We start from the raw sequence: 24,533 nt of genomic DNA, 5'->3' as shown, positions 1-24,533 counted from the left end.
TTAGGCAAAGTGTTTGCCAGACATTTTTTTTAAAAAAGGAGTCAGTACGTTATACAGATCAAGGAAATTCAACATAGTAAATACTATGGATGAGTGACCCACTTTCTGGCTCCCAAAGCCACTCCATCAACTACAAGGCACAATCCAGAGTGCAGTGGAACATCTTCCACTTATTTGCCTGGATGGGTGCACTGGCTGAACACAAGAATGTTAACAGCATCAACAACAAAGCAGTCCACTTAATCGATAACCCGTGTACAACATAAAGGTCCAGGCCCACGCTCTCCACCAACGGCGCACCATGGCTGCAGTGTGTACTTCGTACAGCATATACTGGAACAGTTCACCAAATCTTGCACAGCACCTCCCAAACCTGCAGCCTCTACTGCCTAGAAGGACAAGGGCAACAGGTGCATGCACTTCAAATCTCCCTCCAAATCACACACCATCCAGGCTTGGACATATGTTACTGCTCCCTACATCAATGCCAGGTCAAAATCCTAGAACCCCCTACCCAATATAACTGCACGAGTACCTTCATCACAGGGACTCCAGAATGCAGCTCACCACCACCTACTCAAAAGGCAACTAGGGATGGGCAATAAATGCCTGCCTTGCTAGCCACTCCTATATCTCAAGAATGAATTTTAAAACATGTGCATATATTTTCAGAGGGAGCTCAATAAGATGTCATTGTTACAAATGCTGGACTTTATAAGACAGTTATGTTTTAAACTCTCTGCTCTAACTTAAGATAAAATAGAGCAGTTGGTGGTGATAGGACCTCCCATGGGATCTGCCCCGAACAAGTCCATGTGACCTCATACTGAGTCTGCCCAGAGACAAACCCATGGGGACAGGGCCCAGGTCAAAACCTATTGAAAGCAAGGTGCAAGTTTTAACACCTGGGCACAAAGGAGGCAGCAGTGGCCTTATTGCTGCCCTGACTCTGAGAGGCTGTCAGACTATGAGTTTTGTGGAAGACGACCCATAATAGGAGCTGTTCTGCCAGGCAGAAGGACTGCTTTTTGGTTAACCAAAATACGAAAGGCTGATGAGGACAGAACCCCTGTTTGAGGAAACAAGGACTGTGAAGAGTTAAAGACCACAGAATCATCAGAGCGTACCATGCAAAGGGAAATCCATTTGATTATGCTCGTAGGGTTGAATGAAAAGGACTCTGTTTAAAAGGACATTGGAAGATACACCCTGGTGAAACCTGGAGAAGAGATCCAGTTAGAGGCAAGTCAAGGTTTGGACCTTAATCACAGGACTACATCTCTGCAGAGAGTACAGTATAATATATAAACGCTGTGTGGAGTTTCGGTTGTGTTAGGAAGTTGCTAGGAAATACCTTTTCTGTAGTTTAGTGCATCAGTGGCCAACTAAGTAATGTTTAGTCTGTGTTGATTTTAGTGTGTTTGTCATAGTAAAAGTCTTAAAACGTGATTTATGTGATCCTTCAAATTGGCCACTGGAAATTCATATCTCTTTTTAAAAGCTCTCAGTCTCTACAAGGATTGTAACATCATACAGGAAGTCTATAAAAACTGCAACAGCATAGATAAAGTTGATTAACTTATGGAAAACAAAGTTACTATTACTGGGTGTTGCTTCAATTGAAGAGTCTGAAATGGTATACCTTTGGAATAAATGCTGGGTCCATTTTGTTTAAAATATAAATAGATGATTTGGCATTGGACATGGGAAGCACAATATCAGAATATGCTGATAATAAAGATAGAAAATATCTGGGAAACTGAAGAGGACTGTAAAGACTTCAGGAGGATAAGAACAGGTTAGCAGAATGGGCAGATGGATTGCAAATCCAATTTAAAACAAAGAATTGTCATGTAATGCATTTTGGAAGGAAAACAAACAGAGTTCTTTTATGAGAAGTTATTTAATTTTCAATTATTTTTACTATGGTAGGAGACTGAGGAAATAGGCAATGATACAAGATTCTTGTACAGAATCACATGACCTGAAATAACTATTATTTCACTGCAATTTATAAGAATATGGTATATTCTACGCACATTCGCCACAGAATGGCTACTCCTGCTCCCAGCGCCTGCCAAAAAACAATTGGCTAACAGGGCGCCACAAGGATGGGTTGGAATATCATGGAGTAATGCATCTAATGGTTCAGATTACATTAAGTGGCAATAAGACGTCTGTCAAAAACCTCTGCATTTGAGGCCTCAAAACAAACTTAAAAACCGATTGAGCAGTGAACACAATCTCTGGAATGCTAAACGTGCCAAGGCCTGTACTACAGCATGACGCACACATGATCTGTTCCAGGTGTGCAACTGAACCTTGATCCCAACAGAAAAAGTGGATCATTTAGATAAACATAATTATTTAGGACATTCTGTGCTCTTTAAGTTGAGCCCTGGATTGAACCAAATTGAAAAATGTAATGGATAATAACTGTCCTGAGGCATAGCTGTAGTTATCTAATTCATTTCCTGTCCTACAAAGTAATTTCATCCATAAATCCCATTATATTCTCTTTACAAACAAACTTTAGAAGAATCCTTCATCAGTAAAAGTGCCAATGCAGACTAAACCATGCCCATGGACTGTGAGGATGAATCAAAATCCAAGCAATATGCTTCCCAATAATCTGATTTTTTTAATATCAGAATGGCAAAGTAGGAAGCAAACATTTCCGGCAGCTCTTCTACATGAGAGCTAGGTGGGAGCAGGAGGAAGTCACTGCTGGATACCTGAAGAGATAATGTAGTTAACCAAAAGCAAAATTATTAGCCTGTCTCCCAATTAAACATACAAATTCCAGCTGCAGTATCAGCTCACAACAAACGTTATAAATCAGTGGAACTGGTCATCACAGAATAAAATCTCAGTGTATTGTGACATAGTTGTGAATACTAAAATCAGGAAACCTTGTGTGGAACTGCTTTGTCTACAAGTACTAAACTAAACTCTGAACTAGTCAATTTAAATAAACTATTTAAGATCCGACTCCAGAAACTACAATAGCCTACACAACTGTTGCCATTGTTGCAGCTAAAAAGCAGCATCAACCACAAGACATCTGAAAGGAAATCCTAAACCTAGATTTGTGCCCAAGGCAAAAAAATATAGTCAAGACTTGCTTACACATGCAAAACAATGTGCAGCTTCTCAAGTTTAATTCTGTTAATTTTCCTTACCCTATTTTATATGCAGGACTCACTAGCTGTATCACAGCACTACCAATTAAATTTTGCTGAAAACTATTTTCACAAACTTGCAAAACAATTTAGAGACTTTGACTTGCTGAACGTCCTGTTCTGAGTCACAAGTAGCAGTCACATCCTCTTCACAATTTGTAGCAGGTGGTATTTTCTACAGAACAAATCTAAATAAGTACAAGAAAAAACAGCACTGGAACAATCACTCATTCCATTATTAGGTCTGAAAGTTATAACCTAGATTTTAAATATGTAGACATTTGCTACTTTTCCAGAGATTCAGATGATGTGTGGATTGTAAAAACAACCAAGTTTTGATTGCTAACCAGTGTTTGTCATAAAGCCAATCACAATGCCAGATCAAACTTCCAGTGTGATTTAAACAGGCCTGCAGAAAACCATATTAGCCAAGCTTGAACAAAGCATAAAGAGCATTTTAAACACACCAACAAACCAATTGAAGCATGATCCCCAGCCAATCAAGGAATAAAATGCATTCATTAATCTGCTCTTCTGAAAAGATCACAGCACAATGCCACACAGCCATGAAATCTATAATTGTATCAGCAACATCTCAGCCTCCACCTTTAAATCCTTACTACCTTCTCAGAAACCGAATACGCACTTCAGGTAAAGTGTTAACATAAGAATTTAACAGCAAACCACATACATTTGAGTCAACATATAGTAGCTGAATTAAAAACATTTTTCCAGTTGAATTTTAGCCAGCACAATTTAGCTGTAGCAAAATGCAACCATGAAAATTATTAAAAATGTTAACTCTAGCAGGGCAGTTTTGATAAAACTCAGCAAAACTAGCAATAATATGGGAATTGGGAGGACTGCATCAGTACAAGTACAAATCCTAACATAACAGCACTAAGGCAGACAAAGTGATTCACCTATTGACTTTCTGCAGGTGGAAATTATGGGGAAGCTTCATGAAGGGACAATGAAGCCATTTATTGTATTAAGCAGGGAGACGAGGAAAAATTAGGTGCTTCAAGACATAATGGAATGCATACAAATTAAAATATAAAATCTTTTATTCATGCACAGGATGTGGGCGTCGCTATTGTGCATGCCTAATTCCCTTGAGGTGGTGGTGGTGAGCCACCTTCTTGAACCAGAGTGAATGTACTCTCACAGTGCTATTCGGGAGGGAGTTCTAGGATTTTGATCCAGCAACAAAGAATGAACGACGACATACTTTCAAGTCAGGATGATGTTTGACTCGGAGGGCAACTTCCAAGTGATGGTGTTACCATGTGCCTGCTGCCCTTTTCCTTCTAGGTTGTAAAGGTCATGGGTTTTGATGGTGCTGTCAAAGAAGCCTTGCAAGTTGCTGCAGTGCATCTTATAGATGGCATACAATGCAGCCAAGGTGTGCCAGTGGTGGAGGGAGTGAATGTGGGGTGCCAATCACGCGGGCTGCCTTGTCCCAGATGGCATTGAGCATCTTGTCAGAGCTGCACTCACCCAGGCAAGTGGAGCATTCCACCACACTGCTGGCTTATGTCTTGTAAATGGTGGAAAGGCTCTGGGGAGTCAGGAGGCAAGTTGCTCACTGCAAAATACCTAGCCTCTGGCCTGCTCTTGTAGCCATAGTATTTTGGGGGTCCAGTTAACATAGAAACTGAAAATATATGGCATAGGAGGAGGCCAGTCAACCCCATCATGTCTATGCCAGCTGAATAAACCATGTACAAGCGCCAATGGCCAACATACCCTCTAATCTTTTCTTGGAGTACGTGGGCAATTTGTTTAAATGTGCAGCCCCATCAAATTCTTCTGTGTGGCTGCGCACGGTAGTAACTTAAAGAGGCCCACCTTTACATGACCTACTCAGGAACTTTTGGGTTGCTGCACAGCTGCACATTCTAAAGGGAACATTGCCAACGGCTCTCAGCTTAGGTAGCATTGTTCACATTGCGGAGCTCAATATCTCACATGCAGTTTCATCTGCCATCACCAAAATCTCTTTTTCATGTCCAGATTCTCATATACCTCCTGCATTGTTTTGACTGCGTTATTTGAAAAGTCCAGGTGTAGTTTTTGAATGGTATTTAGCTGCACCTTAAGGCCAAGGTGATCAATAATGAACCTTTAATTTCTTGATATTCGTCGAGCACAGTTTAACGTTTGCTGCCCTATAGCAGGATTTTCATAATTCTCCTTAGTGAAAACAATAGAAGCAAAGCTGCCTTCCTATTTACCTTTAGATTACTCAATTACTTTCTGTCCTACCCTAACTCAAATTACTGGTCACTCACTTTTTCTTTTCTTTCTTGGAAGTTCTCTTCTCCCCCTCTTTTTCCTGTAGGTCAGCTACTCTTGAGAGTTCTGTGCAATACCCCACCCAAGTGGAGCTAAGCCCTAACCCAGGGTTACTGCAGTAAGTTCTAATTACTGCCATGGCTGAGATCAAGTAGCTCAGCACAAGCCAAGAATCTGAACCTATCTGTATGCTCATTACCGTCTTTACAAGCAAGTGGTAACATGGCAATTATGTTATTAGACGAGTAATCCAGAGGCCTATTTAGATGCATAGAACCAGCAGAAAGAGTTGTGAATAAAGCTGTTGGAATTGATAGATTAGCAAAATGCAGAAGTACTAAATCCAGAATTAGAGACATGGACTGCAAGACATCTGCAATCACTGCTGGAATGAAGGATGTTTCATCCAGAAAGAAATTGCCCTGGTAACGCTCCTCGCTGTAATCTGAAATTCCTCAAAGGATGTAAATACATGTTATAATTAAAAATTGTCAGCTTCAAACTCCTTATATGTTAATAAAGCATTTTAGTTATCAGATTGAGACCTGATATTCCCATTATCTGAGACCAGACGTTGTATTGTGCCAAAACCTAGCAAATCTAGATAAACTGCCACAATCCCAGTGACATCACATCTGTACATATTTATTACAATATAAAAATACATATAACGAACAGACAGACATAAGAAAAATTGCTGTTGACAACTATATCACTTCTGCTTCTACCCAAACTGAGATTCACTAATTTAGCAAGACTATATTGAAACTGGATCTTCCTTGTTTGTACGGCTCAGATGTGGAAACATTACCTCTAAAACATTGCACCGTTCCCTTCAAGGGCAAAGATTTACACCTGTTGGGATTCTTGACCAAAAAGGTTCTTTATCAAGAGTGGGTTCACCACTGAACATGCTGGAAAGTACACACAAAATGAAGAACACTTCATGTACTTCAACTGCAATATCACAATCACTCCAGAACTTATAACACTCAAGAACAGACAAAGATAGACGACTTGGGTAAAATAGCAAGGGTCACTATCAGCTAAGAAACTGTATCCCAACCTAAGCGGGCATGACCTGGAGAGGGAACAAAGTAAACTGAGAAGGAGCAACCCAAAGCATGCACTTATTGAACAAGTTTACCATAATATCGAAGCATCCATTTCCAACCTTCCTTTAGTCCATCTGCTGCTGAAACCTTCATCCATGCTTTTGTTATTCTCCAATGTGTTCCTTGCTAGCCCCCCAGCTTCTACCCTCCAAAAAAATTGAGCTCATCCAAAACTTTGCTGACGTATCATAATTTGTAACAATTTCCTGCTCAGCCATTATCCATGTGATTGGCAACAAACGTTGGCTGCCAATCCACCTATGCTCAAATTTAAAATTTTCATCCTTATGCCCAAATGGCTCTTTGGCCTCACCCCTTCCCTATCTGTATAACTTCCTCCAGCTCTACAATCCTCAAAGAACTCTCTGCATTCCTCCAACCTCTTGTGTGGCTCTCTAACATTTCCTTTGCCCCAGCATTGTGGCCATACTTTTAGCTGCCTAGGCCCTAAGCTCTGGAATTCCCTCCATAAACAACACCGCCTCTCCAAATTACTCTCCTTCTTTGGCTCCTGAAAACCTCTGACCAAGCAGTTGGTCACCTGCTAACGCCTCCTCATGCAGCCCTATGTCAAATTGAATGCTTCTGGTAAGGGCCTCGAAATTTTCTACTAAATTGAAGCTATATAAATGCAAGTTGAGACCCACCCTGTTCTGACAGTCTAATTACTCAAAGAAAGATCCGAGCCGTGTTTTATCAGCTTCTTGGGTTGCTGGGTATCCTGGAATAGGGCTGCAAATTTCCACCATAGATTGTAACAGGCTTGTGGCCAAATCCATACTTTTGTCACACAGCATATTTGCATTTAATAACCAAATTGTCAGTGCAGGAATAATAATAAATGTGAAACTTGAGTAGTGAAGTGTTTTGCTTACTTCTTACTGAGACTGGCATTCCTTTTAGAAGGTCTGGGGAAGGGAGCAGAAAAGGTTACAGCCATATTTCCTACCAGTAATGAAGCCAAATCTATGAAAAAGATTGATAACACTTGTAACCTTTTTGCCTCAATCCTAAGATTTCACAAACTACTATCTTTCATGCAAACACTGCAACTTTACAGAATTTATGAAGTTGGCAGAAATTACAAATCTTTGTTAAACAAGTAATTACACTAGCTTCTCAGCAGTCAGAATTTTTCAGAGTAAAACTATGAAATGTTCCAATTGACTGGTGTGTTTTCTTAGCCAGCCTACAATTTTTTTAATTAAATCAAATTGTCACAACTCCCCTGCTCAAACACAAATTCTACGAAATCAGAAGTCATCACGTAAAGATCCCTGGAACATACACTTAACTGGTGTTTGATTCCAGAGCACCTGTCCCACAAATGCAGTATAGTAATATTTTTTAGCCTGAAGTGAAATACTGACATCACACCAACAGGTTGACTTCACCACAGGGGGAAAAAACAGCACATGACAGTCTTTGTGACATCATGAGTACACAAATACAGAAATTGCCTTTAATCCTGCCTAACACCATTCCTCCAGTGCAAACAAAGACTTAAATTTACACCATCCTTATTTATAAAGCTTTGTATCAAATCACGCAAATGTATCTATCCTCTAAGGGAAGGCAACTCCAAATGGATTTTTTTTAAGTGCTCTAAACTTTGATCTTCGAATTATTCTGCATTTAGGTGATTTTATATTTCAAAAATATTGAGTGAAAACATCCCAAATTCCAGTTGGAGCTCCAGAACCCATGTCAGCCAAAATTCTAACTGGTCAAAGATCAAATTCACTTCAATTGAAATCTATCAGATACACTGCCTGAAATTATCAGAGACTGCTTCTAACTCAATATAAAGGAAGGAGCCCAAATACTGAACATTTAAGACATAGATGCAGTCATCTATTTTAGAGATGTTTCATCAAGTTCTACCCCAAGGTAACTGCTATCTTCATCATTATAACATTCAGAAAAAGTACATTCTTTCCTTGATAATGTTTGAACAGGAACTGCTGATAATCTCAGTTGCACCAAACTGGTGTTCCTATGGAGCACAATAATGATTAAAAACAAAATAGCCTTGATAAAAATCAATGATCCATGATGCTCAAATTTCTATTGTATACTCAGCAGCACTTCCTCAGATGAGATCATCAGCACAACTTATGGCAAAAAGTATGTTCATATTATTTGCAAGATGTTTTGAAAACAGTTGGATATTAAAATATTTAATTTAACTGATCTGTTGATTCTGCATGTCTCAAATCTCAGAGCATAACATTCCAGATAAAGAACCAAAACCATGTACACAAGATTTAGTCACTATCGCCAAGGAATGGGCGCACTACAACCTGCATTTATATAGCACCTTTAATGCAGTAAGATGCCCCAAGGCCCACAAGGACCTTGTCAAACAAAACTTTGACACCGAGTCACAAAAGGGTATATTAGGACAGATGTCCAAAAGCCTGGTCAAAGAGGTAGGTTTTCAGGAGCATCTTAAATGAGAAGTGAGAGGTGGAGAGTTTAGGGAGGGAATTCCAAAACTTTAGGGATTAGGCAGATGAAAGCACAGCCACCAATGGTAAAAATTAAAATTGGTGATGCTTCGGAGTCCAGAATTTGAGGAGCACAAGAGTTCTCAGAGGATCATAAGGCTGGAAGAGATTACAGAAATAGGGAGGGGCGAGGCAATGGAAGAATTTGAAAAAATTGAAAATTTTAAAACTGAGGCTTTGCAAATTGGAATGATAGGCGAATGGGAATTGGTGTGAGTTAGGATACGGGCAGCAGAGCTTTGGATGAGCTCAAGTTTATGGAGGATAGATTAAGTGCAACATGAGCAAAGAATCATAGGGCACAGAAGGTGGCCATTGGTGAGAGGCTACCGTGGGGAAGGAGAAAGGAAAGGCAAGAGTACGCTTTTAATCCAATCAACTTTGTTTCCCTTATTTTTCATTCTGAAATCCAACTTTGTAATCACATTTTAAATGATTTCTGAACTTTTTCACTGCACAAAGATTTCCCCTATAGTTTTAGGCTAAGGGGTGGTAGATTTAAATCAGAGATGAGGAGGAATTACTTTTCTCAAAGGGTCATGAATCTGTGGAATTGCAGTGGATGCTGGGACGTTGAACAAATTTGAGGAGATAGGCAGATTTTTAATTAGTAACAGGTTGAAAGGCTATGGGGAGAGGGCGGGAAATTGGAGTTGAGGCCGAAATGAGATCAGCCATGATCGTATTGAATGGCGGGGCAGGCTCGAAGGGCTGAATTGCCTACTCCTGCTCCTAGTTCTTATGTTCTCAGGTGAACTTATACAGACAGCAGTGTCTATAAACAGAAATATGAGGCTTAATTACTGTGTATCATGCTAATCAGAGGGGGAAGATATATATGGATATAAATTCAGTGTCTTTCATGGAGAATCCAGTCCTTACTCTCAAGTAGGGATCAAAAGTTGTTGCACAGAAGAGGGAAGAAAGAGATAGTCCAAGGTAGAATAATCATCGACAGGCACTGAATGGATTTAAGTTGAATGGTTTCTCTTGTTCTGGACTTTATAATTCCTATAACGATCTATAGCCCCACTTGTTTTAAGGTGAAACAATATCTTAAAGGATCATTAAATGAAATAAGAGTCAGATTCACAGCAGCAAACATTACAAACATTACAGACTCAAAACGTTAACTTTGTTTTTCTCTCTCCACAGATGCCATCAGACCTAAGTTTTTCCTGCATTTTCTGTTTTTGTTACAAATATTACCCTGTCTATCTTGAAGGTGGCGGCTTATGGTTCAGTAAAGATACAGAGCAAGATTCCAGCACAGGACGAGTGCATGTATTTCTTGACTGCCCATGTGTACCAAATGATAAAATGTATAAAGACATATGTATATTTTAAATCCAGAGGAAAAGCAATTTATACAAGAGGCATATAATTACAATTCTGTATCTTATGTACTTCAACTTTTATAGGCCTGCATTACACAAGCTTTCCACTGTATCTCAATCAAACCTCACATAAGCACAAAGATGTGAAACACAAACAGGATTTTCTGTCATTAGCTCATTTAAATATTTTGCACAATTTTACTTTAGTTTTGATGCTTATATGTTGGTAGCATACAATTATGAACCCATGTCAATAAAAAAATACCGTTAATAGGATACCCTTAAATCTAAATATGAAAAAAAACCTGTTCCACAGATATCCCTCACAGCAGAGTAAAGGGACACAAGGTGAAGGGAAGAAAATTCACCTAATCACAAGGAAAATATGATCTTCCTTGATTTAACTTCTATATTCCTTAATTGCTGTGGGCATTGTCTGAAAGTGTGCAATTAATCTAACAATTTTGCTGAACTACTTTTGGGAACAGTTTCCAGCTGCTATGTTTGGAAATCTTATTCCAAACTAGTACTCAGTAATTAAAATATAAAACCACACACTGCAATAGCACCTCTTTTGTAAACACACTGGTGGATACTATAGTCGTTAATTTCTAACTTCAGAGTAGAACACTATGAAGTAGAACACTGGAATACCACTTCGTTCACTCCTGCTGTTTGAATCACAAAGGCTAGAATGATTAAACATCCTGCTAACAATCATACAACACCACTAACATAAGTACCAGATTTGTGGGGCTGGGAAATTCTTCATCAGTTACAGAGATACAAATCACAGTATGCATGTTCCATCATTTTATTATCTTGGTTTGAATAATGGATGGACTGGAAATGTAGGTGGAACAAAATAGATAGAGAAATTATTTAAATTAAATAGTAAAAACATGAATAAAACAGTTAATCAAGGCATTCAAGCATCTTTCTTGAAAGCTTTAAAAAATTAAGATACAAGTCATGATTTTATCTAACATTAACACCTCTCAAAGCCAGACCGCTTTAAGTTTAAAATTATGGTGCAGATTCCACTCGGTTATGCTGTTTCTTTCTGCACAACTCGCAAAATCGGCAAAACTCACAAAAGATTGCTGAATTTTAAGTACACATTACAATCTTTTGTGCTAGTTTAAAAAATATTGTGCTTGAAGCTGACCCCACCCACAAAACTGGCCAGGCCCCCATATCTATCACCACTGGGAGCTTCCGCTTGATTGTGCTTGTGAGGCCTTCGAAGAAGGTCTAAGAATTTAAGCTAGTTCCTTTAGGCACAAGAACACGTCTTGGCAGCAGAACATGTTTAGGCATGGCCTAGAAACTTTTGAATATGATTATTTTAATTTACCAAGAAACTGAAGACTGTACCCCAACATAACCTACAAGTGGCTCTGTACATTACTTAAAACTCATTTTTGTGATAAACCCACTTTCAGATGTATCAAACTTTACCAAAAAATCAATTCAAATGAGTTTGAGCAGAAACTCAAGTGTCAAAATCTGTGCCCGGATTGCTAATTGTGCTCAAAGCAAAAATTCTTACCCCATATTTATTTTGGAGAGCTGAACAAAACTAAATCATTCAATCAGCTTATCTTCCTTATTCTCTTACCAGTTTGAATTGCTGGAACTCACATTACTTGCAAGTTTTGCAAATGTTTCATAGAGTAGATGGCAATCACATGGCACATTTCATAAGTTTTCTAAAAGAAGCAGTCAGGTGAACCAATGACATAGTACATAGCCTGCTCAACTCTGGAAACCACAACATTTTAGTTGCCTCTGATTAAACCAAATCTCTGGGATCAGCATGCATGTCTTGGAGATGACCAATCCCAAGATCAGTATATTGGACGTCCAATCCCTCTACACCTCCATCCCCCACCAGGATGGTCTGAGGGCTCTCTGCTTCTTCCTCGAACAGAGGCCCGAACAATCCCCATCCACCACTACTCTCCTCCGTCTGGCTGAACTTGTTCTCACACTGAACAATTTCTCCTTAAACTCCTCTCAATTCCTCCAAATAAAAGGTGTGGCTATGGGTACCCGCATGGGCCCCAGCTATGCCTGTCTCTTCATGGGGTATGTGGAACATTCCTTGTTCCAGTCCTACTCCGGCCCCCTCCCACAACTCTTTCTCCGGTACATCGATGATTACATAGGTGCTGCTTCATGGTCTCGTCTGGACCTGGAAAAATTTATTAATTTTGCTTCCAATCTCCACCCCTCCATCATTTTCACATGGTCCATCTCTGACACTTCCCTTCCCTTCCTTGACCTCCCTGTCTCAATTTCTGGTGATAGACTGTCCACCAATATCTATTACAAGCCTACCGACTCCCACAGCTACCTCGACTACAGCTCCTCACACCCCGCTTCCTGTAAGGACTCCATCCCATTCTCTCAGTTCCTTCGCCTCTGTCGCATCTGTTCTGATGATGCCACTTTCAAAAACAGTTCCTCTGACATGTCCTCCTTCTTCCTTAACCGAGGTTTTCCACCCACGGTAGTTTACAGGACCCTCAACCGGGTCCGGCCCATCTCCCACGCATCCGCCCTCACGCCTTCTCCTCCCTCCCAGAAACATGATAGGGTTCCCCCTTGTTCTCACTTATCACCCCACCAGCCTCCGCATTCAAAGGATCATCCTCCGCCATTTCCGCCAACTCCAGCATGATGCCACCACCAAACACATTTTCCCTTCACCTCCCCTGGCGGCATTCCGTAGGGATCGTTCCCTCCGTGACACCCTGGTCCACTCCTCCATCACCCCCTACTCCTCAACCCCCTCCCACGGCACCTCCCCATGCAAACGCAGAAGATGCAACACCTGCCCCTTCACTTCCGCTCTCCTCACCGTGCGGTTTCCTCTACATTGAAGAGACCAAACGCAGACTGGGTGACCGCTTTGCAGAACACCTTCGGTCTATCCGCAAGCATGACCCAGACCTCCCTGTCGCTTGCCATTTCAACACTCCACCCTGCTCTCTTGCCCACGTCTGTCCTTGGCTTGCTGCATTGTTCCAGTGAAGCTCAACGCAAACTGGAGGAACAGCACCTCATCTTCCGACTAGGCACTTTACAGCCTTCTGGACTGAATATTGAGTTCAACAATTTTAGATCTTGAACTCTCTCCTCCATCCCCACCCCCTTCCCGTTTCTTCCCCCTCCTTTTTGTTTTTTCCAATAATTTATATTGATTTTTCTTTTCCCACCTATTTCCATTATTTTTAAATGTATTTCCACCCATTGTTTATTTCTACCTTTCAGTATTCCCCGACCCCCACTAGAGCTATCTGCACCTTATCTGTCCTGTCTTCTACTCTTAATTAGCACATTCCTTTAGATATCACCACCTCTTTGTTCTTTTGTCTGTGACAGCTTTTGGTTATCTCCACCTATCATTGGCTGCTTGTCCCAACAAACCACCCCACCCCCACCCCCCCACCTTAAACCAGCTTATATTTCACCCCTTTCCTATTTTTACTTAGTTCTGTTGAAGGGTCATGAGGACTCGAAACGTCAACTGTGCTCTTCTCCGCCGATGCTGTCAGACCTGCTGCGTTTTTCCAGGTATTTCTGTTTCTGTTTTTGTTCAGCAAATTACCACTGGCAGAACCCTTCCTCTTACCAAGAGGTAGAAGCATTTTCTCTGAAGACTACCTACGAGGGCAGGTCCTCAGTTAGCTGATGCTGCAGCTTCTTGATTAACAAGGAACCTAATCCCCAGCTAACCCACCAGTTATCTGAAAGGGGATACCAACAAACCAGTTAGGGATCTAAGAAACGCTCCCACTAAAGGCAACTATTTTGTTTACACTTCTCAACTTATAAGGGGAAATTGCATATTGGCAGTTGACAACCAAAGCACAGAAGCTCAAGCACTTCCTGTGGAATTCTCAGATCACAATGTGAAATTGCATATTCATAAGATCTTATCAACCAACTTAGAAAATCAGCTGCATTACCAAACATGAACTCTAACAGAAAGTTCAACACTTACTGCAAGTTGAAAATTCAGTAAAACAAATGATAAAGCTGTGGTAAACTTGTAGGAAATATTCCCAAAGACCAGGCATCAGTAACACAAAACAATATGCAAATTGATGGGCTGAAAGACTTTAAAATTTGTACTGCCGTGACAAAGAATCAAAAAGAAAAATAAACTGAAGTGCAACTTATAACAAGATCTTTATACAGTAAATTAGGTCATTTCTCCTGAGAAGTAACAACATAAGTTGGTGTGGCTTTACTTTCACTGCTGACATGATAGAAATATTCATTAAAAAAAAGATAATGCTGGAACACAGGTCAGTCAGCATCCGTGCAAATAACATACAAGTTTTTGTATTTGTGTTCTGAAGATTAGCACATCAAAACGTGAACTGGATAGTGTGTTTCTCCAGCATTTTCTATTATTATTTCAGATTTTCAGTATGTTACATGATGATTTGTTATGACTAAAGGGCAAGTCCAAAATTAACCATATAAGGCTTACAGAAAATTTCCCATTTTACAGTACAAAGTGCAAAGAAGGTCACATCTGCCATGGCACACCACAATATTAAAAGCCAAGCCTTTCTTTCCCATTTCACGGCACACTATCATTTTGTATGTGTTGACTACATGCATGAGGAAAAGTTACTTTTCTGACTACAATAATACCTAATAAATGTTACACATTTGTGGACCAACACAGATCAGGGATAGACTATGCATTCCAGATTTTGTACAGCACCTATCAAAAGGTTATTTATGCTTTCATTCCCTACCACAAGTCCTACCAATAAATGTAGGCTATATAGTTTGACTTAGGTCAAAATATAAATACAAAATAGATGTCAAGTACACAAAAAACGGTCATAATTTAAAATTGAAACCCAGCTTGATTAGCACGTTTCTTCAGATAAAATTTACAGAAATTATTAAACCAAGAACTTTTCAAGGCAACTGCCTCGTTGCTTTCCACCTCCCTTAAAGCCCCTGGCAACAATATGATGTACTCCCTCGCTATGTTGATTCTCAATTTTGTCCATTTACCACTGCCTGTCCTCCTGCTTCCCTCACCATTGCAAATGTGCAGGCAACCAATTAAACTTACTGGGAACACTTGCACACATTGAAGATCCATTGGCATTATCTAAGCTTACACTTTTCACTAGCAAAATCAAATCAGGAAAAGAAAGTGAAACAAACAGAAGATTAACTTGGAGAACAAGAAATAGACAGCATGCATTTGGTGATGTTTTTCAGTTGCATTTCACAAGGCATCTCCTGGCTGACAAGCACAAAATTCAAACCCAACTGTCTTTCAAAGACTTAATTACAGACAATAGAAATAAAGAACTTGCATCCACATAGCACCTTTCACTCCCTCAGCACATTCCAAGGGACTAAATTAATTCATGTTAAATTAAAGCACTGATGTAATAAATTGGAAGTGCACCATCAATTTGTGCATAGGGTCTCACAAACAGCAATGAAATAAAACATCAATTCATCTGTTTTAATGATGTAGGTTGAGGATAAATGCTGGCCAGGACACCAGGGGAACTTCCCTGTTCTCTATAAAACAGCAGAGTGATGATCTTTTATGTCCACCTGTAAGGACCTCAGTTTAACATCTCAGCCAAAAGATGCCACCTCAGAGTACAGCACTCCCTTGGTATTGTTCTGGAATGTCAGCCATGATACTTATGATTCAGGAGGGTAGAGTGCTCAAGTCTTTTTAAAAATCTTGCACAGCAGCTTCCTCAAAATGGCACAATGCTTACAAAATTTCTGGTAATATCATTTTAGCTGCTGGAGATGTTCCTGAAGTTTTAAACTGGAATTGTCACACAGTGCAGATAGAAGCATGAGGTATTGTTAAATGTTTTCATCAGTTTGAGATCCTGTATTCCAGCAAAAATACACAGGCCAGGAACCTTCATTACAACCATTAGCTGGTTGATTAATGCAACTACAGAGCTTTGCCAGTTACTGCAATGTAGGCTTTTACCACATATTATCTGCAGCCAGAGTTGATTGGTTAAGCAACCAAAGCCAGAAGGTGGTGTGAAAGGTGAACTGTGTGGATCTCAAAAAGATGCAGCAACTGGTTAAAATATATACTGAATAATATACACAGGTACCTATAATGTTGCAAAAAATAAAAAAAAAAATCCCTACAATATCTGCAATATGAGCAGGGGGGTATCTGTGGTGTCCTGGCAAATATTTATCCCTCAAATCAACATCACAGAAGTAAATTATCCTGTTGCCAAGGGCTTTAAGGGAGATGGAAAGCAACGAGGTAGTTGTCTTGAAAGGTTCTTGGTTTAATAATTTCTGTAAATTTTATCTGAAGAAACATGCTAAACAAGCTGGGTTTCAATTTTAAATTATGACCGTTGTTTTTGGTGTACTTGACATCTATACAATACGTATAATACCAAATTCCTGATGAGCCTCAGGCCAACTAATTCAATTTATGGCATAACACAAATTTACGTGTAGGCAGTGAAAAGGGTTTATTATTCATGCAAGGTAGATTGCCAAAAGTCACAAGCTTTTGAAAAATCTTTTCTCAATTTTAAATGTGGGTACACTAGGATAACTAGCAGCTGAAGATTGCATACTATTAGAGAAAAAGGAAATAAAGCAAACGTTGTGCCTTTTCCTGAGGTTTCATAGCAGCATACAATGGCTACCCGTTCTGTATGCCTCAGTTGTTTTGTGTTCCACAGTAGTTTTTAATTGAGTTACTACATATACTATCCTGATTGAATCACTAAATCCCCTGTTTTCGAAGAATAATTAATTAATGTGTAATAAGTTCAAGGAAAACAAAAACACCACCCACAAACTAAAATGGTATTGGTGATGGTGCTGGAACAATATACAGCACTGAATAGGAAGAAGCAAAGTGAGATGAAAACAGTTATCACTTAAGAACATATTCTACCTCCAGATCTGCATGCTCTACTTACAGTGCCAGAGCAAGTGCTAGCTCCTAGCATTACATCCACATAAGCAGATTCACCAAGGAGAGGCCAATTATATTAGCCTCATGCCAGTAGGTCTGAACAGCTGGTTATATACAACTTTACACATGGACTCAACTGTAATACTGCTATGGTATTAAGTAGCAAGATCAGTCAAAGAGCATGCGCACAGAAGTTAACTTAACACTCCTGTGCCCCATTTCCTCCCCCAGAAAAAAATGAAAAAGAAATGACAGACTTGCATTTATACAATGCTCTTCACATTTCAAAGTGCTTTACAGACAATGTTGTACTTTCACAATTATAGTCATTGTTTAATGTTGGAAACACAGCAGCCAGTTTGTGCACAGCAAACTCCTAAATAGTATCATGATGATGACCAGATAATTTACTTCTATGATGTTGATTGAGGGATAAATATTGGCCAGGACACCATAGATACTCCCCCGCTCGTCTCTGAAATGGTGCCATGGGATCTTTTACATCCACCCAAAGCAGGCAGATGGAGTTTAACAGCCCATCTGAAAGATGGCACCCCTGACAATGCAGCACTCCACCTGGTGTGTCAGCCTTGATTTTTGTGCTCAAGCCCTGGACACAATAAGAACATAGGAATTGCTAGTCTAAGATTTCTCAGGTCCATCTAGTTTGTCCTTAATCAACCTGGTGGTCGAATAAAACAACAATAATGACTAATCATGGGAATCAATCTCTATCAATTGGTCTACAAAAGACCCTGATACAAGGTGAGGAAACTTCCAGTGGTATAAAGCTTTGGAAACCATTAGTCCAAACCTGTTTCTCCCAAGCATGTACAATTATATGTCTATTAACCGCACAATTATATGTCTATTAACCTTTTATGCATAAAATAATTTCAATAGAACAATACAGTACAAAATAGCACCATTTAGTGATGCTCTCAGTTCTGCAAATAATTAATTCTTTGGACTAAATTTGGCTACTCCAAAGATAAAGTCAGGAAATGCATTTGTTTTAACACCAAATATTCCGTCTGCAGTCCGAAGCAAACATGCTGTTTAAGGATCAAGCCAGGAAACGAAGTATAACAGAAAAATAATTATGTTCTGTGAAAAAAGAACTACATTTCTTAACTGAGATAAGGGGTGTAAGAAGTTCGAATGCATTATTCAGGTCTTGAACAAACATTAAACAATAATCCAAACACATTTGGAGTATGGTATAACAACTAACTAGGCTGACTCACCCTCAAACTACCATTCCTTTCTCATGCCTCCTTCAACGACACAGGCAAAACCAGGAACTTAGCGTGTGAAAAACTACACGATCTTACATTCCATGAGGTCCAAGTGTGGTAAAGAATGATTGTTGTTACACACTTAAAACCTTTCCAGCATTAACTCTGAATTATGGCAAGGGTATGTAACAGGGACTTTTAATACAACTAAAGTGCAAAGTTACAATAGGTGCAAGTTTACAGCTGCAAAAAAAATTAGTTCAAACTTGAGATTGACATTTAGACAACAAGCAAGCTTCCACCAGAATTTCCACCCCCCCCCCCACCCCCCACCCCTCACCCCCCCCCCCCCACCCCCCACCCCCCACCCCTCACCCCCCTTCATATGATTGGAAGCCTCATTAATAAGGCCAAAAATGACATTACAGAGCCCAATTTCAGTAGTTAATTTTCAATGTTTCATTTAGAATTAAAACGTTACATAGGCAAAATAAAATTAAAGATAAAAGTAATAAGTAATAATTTAAATCTGAGTTCTATAACCATAACATTTTGTTGCCCCAGGGCTAGGATGAAATAGTGCATTCTCACAGCATCAAGGTGCAGTTTCAACGTAAGAGTTGGTTAATTGAATTTCTTAACTTACATCTATCCAAAGATGTCTGCTTTGTCACAATTGCCCAGATAAAAGTGCTGTGAGTATAATGGAATTGCCATTATCCAGCTGGATAATAAAATTGAAGAACAGTAGAGTACAAAACAAAATGAGTGTCATTTTTCTTGGTCTGGGAGGTTGACTTAAATGAGATAGCAAGTTTACATTGTCAAGCTGTGAAGTGAGACAACTTGCACAAGGCTTTGGTTATGAAAATCACTGCAGATTATTTGAGAAAACAAGTAATTTTTGAGTGTAGATAATGGAGGTTCCAGTGTCTTTGCAGTAAAGTTACTGGCACATCAGAAATTATTTTCCGTCATTGAGAAAAAGTAAAGCAATGGGAACTTTGAGGCTCAGAAACAGCCACCAACAGTATATTATTCTACCGTCTCCTTCTTCTTTCAAACTTTAAGTAACATACATTTCAGAACAGAGTCAAATAGGTGGAAGAGAAAATGAACAAGTCTACAGCACCCTACTGCTTCTCCTGACAGTCAGCCAATAGTGGCAGCAACAATGAATTGGAAGTAGCACTTACACCCCCACACCCCTTTTATTAATAAAATGATAAGGAGACACCGAATTTTCCCAGTGCCATGAAACAAAAAAAAACTGAATGAAAAGTGTCCCCCTTTTAGAGGGGTAGAATTGATAGAGAAGTAAACGACAAAACAAAGGAAACCTATAATATTAAATAATACATCTGTTATCTACCACACTCTGCGATTCCCGAGATTTCCACCGCTCACAAAGACCTCAAGCCAAGACCAAATACTCCTCCAGGTCCACCCATGCACACAAGACTGCAGGAAAGAAGTGGGCAGCCACAGCAAACACTCTCCCGCCGCAAGAGCCACATCTAATCTGGACATGTAGATAGACACCATGGCTAGGTCCAGGAGGAAATCCACAAGGTTATCCTCTGACTAGCCCATCGCCCTGCACACCAAGTGGTCAAATATCACGAGTGTGGGACTGATGTGAAGCCACAAGTTGCAGAGCAGCCTCTTAATGGTGAAAGATGAACTGCAACCTCTCACACAACAAAAATATGGAACAGTCTCTCATCCAAACCACAAATATTACTCGCCACACAGAAAATGAGCGCGCTAGGGAGAACAAACCAAGGAGAAATCCGAGGGCAGGAAGACCATGTACCCTTAAAAAGGGTATGCATCCTATTCTTTTCAAAAAAACCATAGAAACAAACAGGACTAGAGTCACATGTGACAATACTCATGTCCGAGTCAGAAGGCTGTGGGTCCAAGTCCCTTTCCAAAGATTTGACAACACAATCTAGGCTGACACTCTAGTGCAATACTGAGGCAGTGCTGCACTGTCAGGCAGTTTCAGATGAGATGTTAAACACATAAGAACAAAGAACAAAGAAAAGTACAGGCCCTTCAGCCCTCCAAGCCTGCGCCGATCATATTGCCCGTCAACTAAAACATTTTGCACTTCCGGGGTCCGTATCCCTCTATTCCCATCCTATTCATGTATTTGTCAAGCCGCCTCTTAAACACCACTATCGTACCTGCTTCCACCACCTCCTCTGGCAGCAAATTCCAGACACTCACCACCCTCTGCATAAAAAACTTGCCCCGCACATCTCCTCTATAGTTTTCTCCTCTCACCTTAAATCTATGTCCCCTAGTAATTGACTCTTCCACCCTGAGAAAAAGCTTCTGACTATCTACTCTGTCCATGCCACTCATAATTTTGTAAACTTCTATCAAGTCGCCCCTCAATCTCCATCGCTCTAGTGAGAACAATCCGAGTTTCTCCAACCTCTCCTCATAGCTAATAACCTCCAGACCAGGCAGCATCCTGGTAAACCTCCTTTGCACTCTCTCCAACACCTCCATATCCTTCTTGTAATGTGGCGACCAGAATTGCACACAATTTTCCAATAAGCCCATATTTACTCTCTCACGTGGATGTAAAAGATCCCATGCAACATTTTCAAAAAGCAGGGAGTTCACTTGGTGCCGAGGCCAAATCATCACTTAAACAGGTAACACATTATCTAGTCATTATCACACTGCTATTTGTGGGGCCTGCATGCATGTTGGTTGTCATATTTCCTGCATTGTAACAATTACTGCTCTTCAAAAGTTCTTCAATGGCCGTAAAGCACTTTGGGACATCCAATCATGCAAGGTACTTTCAAATGCAAGTTCCTCTTCCAATCTGTTCTTCCCCCATCTTCCAAGTTACTGATTTTAGTCTACAAGAGATGCAACATCCCTGGTTCTGTACAGCAAGGGTTGAGTCAACTAGAGTGAGAGTAATTCCTGGCCCCACACACACACCTGGCGAAGGGGTTTAGGGTAGTGCTTTATAAGGCCAAAAAGCAAGCTGCTCACCCATACATAGCATTTGATAGAGGAAGATTAACAATCAGGTGATGAAAAAGCACCAAGAAGTATCGCTCACATGCTACAAGATCAATAAGCTGATCTTGAAGAGGTGTTGCCACAAGGCTTACTTACAATAGAGGAAACACTAGACTTCAATGCTGTGAGTCACCATTCAGCATGCAAAACTGCTCCCACCACAAATTGAGATTTACAACCAACAGTACTTCAACCAAGTGTCATAATCTACAAAACTCTTCCAATGCAATCCAAGTTTATTGAAAACAAAATCTGTATTCTCACTGCTCTGTCTTTCGTAATTCAACTGCAAACATTATAAAAATTCACAACCCATTACATTTTACTGAAATTCTGTTAATAACTGAAATATTAAGAGCATCACAAGAACAGTAGAAGCTTCAATCAACCTATACAAAGGTGTTTTAAAAAAAAGCAAGGGACTATTTGAACTCAAAGGTTGCAGCAATCCTTTAATTTAGAACCATCAAGTAATAAGAACTTGAGCATGGCAAATATCTCGGTAGACGTGGAATGGGAGTCTGTTATCAAATAATCTGACATGCATTCAAGTCGTGCAAAGATGAAAACGCTGCCATAGCTTAGTTTGAGCTATGCCCTGGATACTACGACTTCATCCACTTCCTGACAAAAAGACTCATCAGCAATTATAAACCAGCAGCCACAGTCATTTGATTAACAAAAGGATCTTTTTGAGACCAGGAATTGCAGACGCAAAATGACATCTTGAAAATTTAATTGATGAAAGTAGGTGAACAAAAATGCGATTTTTCCCAATGCAAGCCATTCAAACATTTCAGAAAACAGATCCTGCAAAAAGAACCACCCACATTATAAAGGTACGCATTGGTAAATCTAAATCCAAGAAACATGAACCCGATCTGTCATCCAGATAACTTCCTCATTTGCACAGTCAAGTGTCTCTGATGTGCCAAAGACAGAAATGAAGGAGGGGTGATGGAGGCTAAGATACTTTTTAATATATACAGATAAGCAAAGTGCAAACATTTAAGCGGTCAGAAGATATACACATCTAACTCTCTGACCAATCATCCTATATGCAAGGGTGTAAACATTGATAGTTTGAGAGTTTTAATGTCATTCATTCAACAATAACAAATATCACAGAGTCCACTGGTTTAGCCAGGCTTATAAACCCCCAAAACAGTGCGTCTTATTGTGAACAACATGCAGCAAAAATCTGATTGTCCACAGGTTGTAAACTAATGGGTTTAGATAATCATTTCATTAACTACTCAAGTTTCACCATTGTAGAGTGTCAACTGCCTAAACCCCATCTAGTAGCTTACAATTCCCCTGAAAGGATGCTGAAAAGCGTTGTCCTATGTTGAGCCACATTTCCTTTAAGATGCACAATTGGAAACTTTGAGAACACAATAACCTGACATCAGAAAGAAACCCAACTGCCTTTAAGTGAGCTTCCACTGAATGGTTAGAAGATCACACTGCCAAACCATATACTTGCGACAAAATACTTGAACAGACAATCAAAACTAGGCTTCTGGCAGATTGAGATTGTGACAGTCCCAGAGACCAAAGGCAGTCACAGCTCACATACTCCTCACTCAGATATGGTGTGAATGAGGAACAGTATTTGGCAGGAAGTTTACCTCCACTTTTACAGGGAGGCGCAATGTGGAGAGGGAGAAGGAGTCGGAGGGTTTATGGCAGTTCCACGGCATTTACGAGCGTCTCTCAACTGCGGCCAGGCTCAGGAACCGTTACCGGGAGGGGTCCGGAGGAGAGGAGAACGGCGGCATGGAGACCAGGCCGGGCCGGCCAGTTCTCCCACCCCGGTTTCCGCTCTTCTTCACACAGCCAGGAGGCGGTTTCTAGTACAAACGATGTCCCGGGTATAAGACAGCCGAAGAAACTGCTTTCTCTGTGGTGAATGGAGAGGCTGTTTCCGCCCCGGGCCAGTACTCACCATGGCGGCGGTAACGGTTGGCGGCTGCTGTCTCGCGGACGGTTCCTTCCTCGGGCCCGAGTGATCATCCGGGTCACGCAGACAACCCTGCGCTCAGCCAATCACCGGCCGAGACTCCAGCTTGCCCAAGTATGGGGAAAGCAATGCGGAAGTGGCTGTACAGCAGATACACTCCTTACTGCACTGTAAATATCCTCCCTATTCCACCATACACTCCCGGCTGTACTGTAAATATCCTCCCGATTCCAGTATACACTCCCGACTGCACTGTAAATATCCTCCCAACTCCACCATACACTCCCTACTGCACTGTAAATATCCTCCTTATCCCACCATATACTCCCGACTGCACTGTAAACACCCTCCCTATGTCACCATACACTCCCTGCTACACTGTAAATATCCTCCCTATTCCACCATACACGCCCTGCTACACTGTAAATATCCTCCCTCTTCCACCACACTCCCTACTGCACTGTAAATATCCTCCCTTTTTCACCATACACTCCATGCTGCACTGTAAGTATCCTCCCTATTCCACTGTATTCTCCCTGTTGCACTGTAAATGTCCTCCCTATTCCACCATATACTCCCTGTCACACTGTAAATATCCTCCCTATTCTACCATATTCTCCCTGTTGCACTGTAACTATCCCCATTCTACCATATTCTCTCTATCGCACTGTAAATATCCTCCCTATTCCACCATATTCTCCCTGTCGCACTGTAAATATCCTCCCTATTCTACCACATTCTCCCTGTCGCACTGTAACTATCCTCCCTATTGCACAATACACTCCTTTTTGCACTAAAATATCCTCCCTATTCCACCATATACTCCCTGCCTCAGTGTAAATATAATCCCTATTCCACCA

At 40.5% G+C, this 24,533-nt stretch overlaps 1 protein-coding gene across 2 annotated transcripts in view; it reads right to left on the bottom strand.

Annotated features, from left to right (window-relative positions):
• The window catches only part of capzb (capping actin protein of muscle Z-line subunit beta), a 102,719-nt gene extending 78,522 nt beyond the window's left edge, over positions 1–24,197 (bottom strand). Inside the window, exon 1 of one of the 2 annotated variants that reach the window (XM_078558062.1) lies at positions 23,659–24,197. In XM_078558062.1, the coding sequence (XP_078414188.1) occupies positions 23,659–23,661 (3 nt within the window). In that variant the 5' untranslated portion in view covers positions 23,662–24,197. The remainder of the gene's footprint in view (positions 1–23,658) is intronic. The other variant, XM_078558061.1, reaches the window with a different exon arrangement.
• Between the last annotated feature and the right edge of the window lie 336 nt (positions 24,198–24,533).

The sequence above is a fragment of the Cetorhinus maximus genome, chromosome 15 (genome assembly GCF_964194155.1).
Source record: "Cetorhinus maximus chromosome 15, sCetMax3.hap1.1, whole genome shotgun sequence".
Taxonomy (NCBI): domain Eukaryota; kingdom Metazoa; phylum Chordata; class Chondrichthyes; order Lamniformes; family Cetorhinidae; genus Cetorhinus; species Cetorhinus maximus.
This window is presented reverse-complemented; position numbering and strand designations above follow the sequence as displayed.